The sequence below is a fragment of the Eimeria mitis genome, genomic scaffold (genome assembly GCF_000499745.2).
Source record: "Eimeria mitis Houghton genomic scaffold, Emh_scaff1747, whole genome shotgun sequence".
Classification (NCBI taxonomy): Eukaryota; Apicomplexa; class Conoidasida; order Eucoccidiorida; family Eimeriidae; genus Eimeria; species Eimeria mitis.
The window spans coordinates 3331-8387 of NW_013570063.1; the positions used below are offsets into that span (position 1 = coordinate 3331).

At 52.6% G+C, this 5057-nt stretch overlaps 2 protein-coding genes across 2 annotated transcripts; one reads left to right on the top strand and one right to left on the bottom strand.

Annotated features, from left to right (window-relative positions):
• Positions 1-47: 47 nt before the first annotated feature.
• On the bottom strand, positions 48-1522 carry EMH_0042830 (uncharacterized protein; the record flags this gene model as incomplete). Its single annotated transcript, XM_013495777.1, has 4 exons — positions 48-76; positions 225-883; positions 1144-1205; positions 1340-1522. The coding sequence occupies 4 exons, from the start codon at positions 1520-1522 to the stop codon at positions 48-50; spliced, it is 933 nt and encodes a 310-aa protein (XP_013351231.1).
• A 239-nt stretch (positions 1523-1761) lies between these two features.
• Positions 1762-2655, top strand: EMH_0042840 (uncharacterized protein; the record flags this gene model as incomplete). The annotated part of the gene is made up of 1 exon (XM_013495778.1): positions 1762-2655. The coding sequence occupies one exon, from the start codon at positions 1762-1764 to the stop codon at positions 2653-2655; it is 894 nt and encodes a 297-aa protein (XP_013351232.1).
• Positions 2656-5057: the final 2402 nt, after the last annotated feature.

The window sequence follows — 5057 nt, forward strand, 5'->3', positions numbered from 1 at the left end:
AGGGGCAGGAGCAGGGGCAGCAGAGGCAACACACAAATACACGCAACTTATATGAGAGTAGAAACTGCTGCAGCAGCTGCAGCAACAGCAGCGACAGCAGCAGAACAGCAGCAGCAGCAGCAACAGCAGCAGGACAGCAGCAACAGCAGCAGAACAGCAGCAGCAGCAGCAGCAGCAGCAGAACAAATACTGGGGTTGAAACACCCGGACTAGCATCAAAATACGCGCAACAACAGCAGCAGCAACAGCAGCAACACCAGCAACACCAGCAGCAACAGCAGCAGCAGCAGCAGCAGCAGCAGCAGCAGGAAGATACCGCAGCAGCTGAATGAGTGGTTCAGTCCAGCGCATAGCGATGAGATCTATTTGTAGATGTCTTAGTTTAGGGTATTGCTGCTGCTGCAGCTGCTGCAGCAGCAAGACAAAGGGCTCCTCATTTATATTAGAAAGACACAAAGACAACGAATTCTCTCTCCCGTAATCATCCCATCCTTCTCCATCGCTCTCAGACTCAGCATACTTGCTGCTGCTGCTGCTGCTCCTGCTGCTGCTGCGGCTGCGGCTCCTGCTTCTGTTGTTGTATTCATCCTCCTCCTGCTGCTGCTCCTGCTGCTGCTGCTGCTGCTGCTGTTGGGTGCATGGGCTGCTGCGGATGTCACTCCCTATGCTGCTGCTTCTTCTCTGGATAGCCTCGGGCTTCTCTTGATCAGCAGCAGCAGCAGCAGCAGCAGCAGCAGCAGCAGCAGGAGCAGCAGCAGCAGCAGCAGCAGCAGCAGCTTCTTGCCCCCCAAACTGCTGCAGCAAAAACTCGCTTAGTCCCTCCACCTGTCTTGCTTCCTTTAAACCAGACAAAAATAAACGGCTAGAATCCATCCGAAAATGCCTGCAGCAGCAGCAGCAGCAGCAGCAGCAGCAGCAGCAGCAGCAGCAGCAGCAGGAGCAGCAGCAGCAGCAGCAGCAGGAGCAGCAGCAGCAGAAGCAGAAGAAGTAGCAGCAAGAGAAATAGTAAAAAATAAAACAACAACAGAAAAAGAACAGACATCACACATCTCTGGTGCTGCAGGATTGAAGCGAAGCAGCAGCAGCAGCAGCAGCAGCAGCAACAGCAGCAGCAGCAGCAGCAGCAGCAGCAACTGGGCTGACGAGGTTTTGCTGCTGCAGCACCTACCGTTGGAGGGGGTGGTATGTACGTACACTCGAATTGCCTGAGCAACAGCAAACATGCAACAGCAGCAGCAAGCATGCAGCAGCAGCAGCAAGAGTGCAGCAGCAGCAGCAGCAGCAGCAACAGCAACAGCAGCAGCAGTAGCACAGCCTAGACAGCAGCACGTGGGCTTACCTCTATTACTCCTAGGAGAAGGCGTATTTGCATGCGCTGCTGCTGGTGTTGCTGGTGCTGCTGCTGGTGTTGCTGGTGCTGCTGCTGCTGCTGGTGTTGCTGCTGCTGCTGCTGGTGCTGCTGCTGCTGGTGTTGCTGCTGCTGCTGCTGGTGTTGCTGCTGCTGCTGCTGCTGCTGCTTCATCGTTTGCTGCAGTTGCTGCTGAAGCAGCACGGGGTCTGGTCCGTCTCCTGCCCCTTGTTGGTGATGCTACAGCTGGTTTTGCTGCTGCTGCTGCTGCTGCGTTTTTTGCTGCTGCTGCTGACTTTGCTGCTGCATAAGATACCACAGCAGCAGCTGCTGCAGCAGCAGCAGCAGCAGCAGGAGTGGTTGCTGCGTCTGCTGCAGCAACGCGGCATCGGCGCTGCTGAAAGCTGCGAGTTATGCTGCTGCTGCGGCTGCTGCTGTTGCTGCTGCTGCTGCTGCTATCTGCACGGCTGCTGCTGCGGGTCCGCCCCATCGGGGTAGGAAGCACAGCAGCAGCAGCAGCAGCAGCAGCAGCAGCAGCAGACTCTGGAGATGCAGCAGGAGCAGCCGCAGGAGCAGCAGCAACAGCGGCAGCAGGAGCGGCAGCAACTGCTGCAGGAACAGGAGCAGCAGCAGCAGCAGCAGCAGCAGAAGGGGCAGTGCGAGCAGCAGCAGGAGCAGCAGGAGGAGAAACACCAGGACCAGCAGCAGCACGAATAGCAGGAGCAGCAGCAGCACGAGCAGCAGCAGCAGGAGCAGCGCGAGCAGGAGCAGCAGCAGCAGGAGCAGCAGCAGCAGCAGGAGCAGCACGAGCAGCAGGAGCAGCACGAGCAGCAGGAGCAGCAGCAGCAGGAGCAGCAGCAGCCCGAGTAGCAGGTGCAGCAGCAGTAGCCGCAGCACGAGCAGCAGGAGCAGCAGCAGCAGGAGCAGCAGCAGCACGAGTACCGGAGGCAGCAGCAGCAGGAGCAGCAGAAGCAGCGGGAGCAGGAGCAGCACGGGCAGAAGCAGCAGCAGCAGGTGCAGCAGCAGCAGCAGCACGAGCAGCAGGAGGTGGAGCAACACGGGCAGAAGCAGCGGGAGCTGCAGCAGGAGCAGCAGGAGCAGCAGCAGCAGGAGCAGCAGCAGCAGGAGCAGCAGCAGCAGCAGCAGCAATGCCTCGGCTAGCATCAGTCGCAGACCGCCCGCTATTAGCGGTGCGTCCGAGGCCAGTGGTGTTGCTGCTGCTGCTGCTGCTGCTGCTGCTGCTGCCGCTGCTGCTGCTGCTGTTGCTGCTGCTGCACCTCATCATCCTGCTGCTGCTGCGGATCTGAGGTGCAGCAGCAGCGGCAGCAGCAGCAGCAGCAGAACGGCTATCTTCGTGCAGCTGCAAGCTGCTGCTGCTGCTGCACCTCCTGCTGCAGCTTCTGCTGCCCCTTGAGCTTCTGTCGCAGCCATTACGGAAGCTCCTCAGTCTGCTGCTGCTGCTGCTGCTGCTGCTGTTGCTGCTGTTGCTGCTGCTGCTGCTGCGGGGGGTAGACAAGCCAAAGGAACGCCCGCTGCTGTGCTGCTGCTCGTATGCTGCTGCTGCTGCTGCTGCTGCTGCTGCTCTTCGTCTCCCCTCAGCTGCAGCAGCAAACACCTCCTTGTCTCGCCAGCTCATCCTTGCTGCTGCTGCTGCTGCTGCTGCTGCTGCCGCCGCTGCTGCTGCTGCTGCTGCTGGTGGTGTTGGTGCTGCTGGGGTCGGGGTATTTACTCTAGCCGCCCTTTGGCCCCCGCTGCTGGCGTCGCAGCTGCTGCAGCTGCTGCAGCTGCTGTTGCTGCAGCTGCTGCTGCAGCTGCTGCTGCAGCTGCTGCTGCTGCTACTTTTTTTGCTTCTTCTCGTGCAGCTGCATACTCTGTGTGTGTTTGCTGCTGATGGCCCCCTGAAGGCTCCGCGGTGTACAGACAACTGAAAAATTAGGGTTTAGGGTTTAGGGTTTAGGGTTTACAAATTAGGATTTAGGGTTTAAAGTTAAAGTTTAGGGGTTTAGGGGTTATAACTCAATGTTTTATGTTGAGGGTTTAGGGTTTAGGGTTTAGGGTTTAGGGTTTAGGGTTTAGGGTTTAGGCCCCCCGGTGGTGGGTGTGTTGGTCGGTGCTGGTGGTGGGTGGTGTTGCGGTGGTTTAGGGTTTAGGGTTTAGGGTTTATAGTTTATTTCTTGGCGTTTTATATATTTAATTTCATATAAAAATAAATAAAAAACCCTAATCTCTAAACCCTAAACCCTAAACCCTAAACCCTCGGTCCAGTGGTTCTCTGCTGCTGCACCGGTGGGTGAGCTGCAGTGACACCCGAAATAACTGATGAATTTGTTTTAATTAATAAAAATAAATTAAAATAAATTAAAATAATTTAAATTAATTTATTAATTCGTCGAAATTTCTTCTCTTTTACTGCATTTGCATACACCGCAGCGGCACCCTAAACCCTAAACCCTAAACCCTAAACCCTAAACCCTAGACCCTAGAAGCATCAAAATAAAGCGTAAAAGCAATTTATAAACTATAAATATAATTATAAATTTATTTTCTGGTGTTTAATCAAGAAAAAAAGAGTTTAACCCTAAACCCTAAACCCTAAACCCTCCGCATACTGGTGACCCCACCCCAAACCCTAAACCCTAAACCCTAAACCCTCATCCAACAGAATACAGCTCTGCCTGTATTTGTGACTGTTGTTTCTTTATCTCTTTATTAAAATAAATAAATAAATAAATAAAATAAAGTTTTTTATATTTTTTTATTTATAAAGGAAACCCTTCTTAGCTGTGCAGCTGAGGCACCCCTATACAGACTAAACCCTAAACCCTAAACCCTAAACCCTAAACCCTAAACCCTAAAAATAAAGATTTTCTTCACTGGTAGTTACTACAAACCTACTAACACTAAACCCTAAACCCTAACCCTTAAACCCTAAACCCTAAACCCTAAACCCTGACCCCTAAACAAACCCCTAAACTACGTCCACCTAGGATAAGCAACCCCCCAGCAGCAGCAGCAGCAGCAGCAGCAGCAGCAGCAGCAGCAGCAGCTGTAAGAGCAGCAGCAGTTGCAGCAGCACGATAGCAACAACAACAGCAATAAGAAGAAAAAGAAAATAAAAAGAAAATAAAAAAAAATAAAAAAAAATAAAAAATTAAAAAAAGGAGTGGAGACAAACAACCAGTAAATACACAAATTAGGGTTTAGGGTTTAGGGTTTAGGGTTTTAGCTGCGTAGATACGATGCGCTGCAGCAGGACAGATGCTGGCAGCAAAGACAAAAGCAGCAGCAGCAGCAGCAGCAGCAGCAGCTGCTGCTGCTGCTGCTGCTGCTGCAGGAGACAGCAGAAGGAACAGCAGCTAGACAGAGAACTGAGAGCGAGATGAAGGAGACAGAAAACAACAGCCAGCAACTGCTGCTGCTGCTGCTGCTGCTGCTGATGCTGTTGCTGCTGCTGCTGCTGCTGCTGCTGTTGCTGCTGCTGCTGCAGCAGAGACAAGAGGAGGAAAAGGAGACAAAAGAAAGAAGAAGAGACAAAAAAGGAGACAGAGAAAAAACAAATAAAAAGAAAAAGGAGACAGATAGAAAGAAGAAGCAGCAGAAAGAAATAATAAAAAAAGAAAAAAGGAGACAAACAAAAACAAGAGACAAAAAACAAAGACAAGCGGAGACACATGCAGCAACCAAAAGGAGACAAACAGCAGCAACAAAC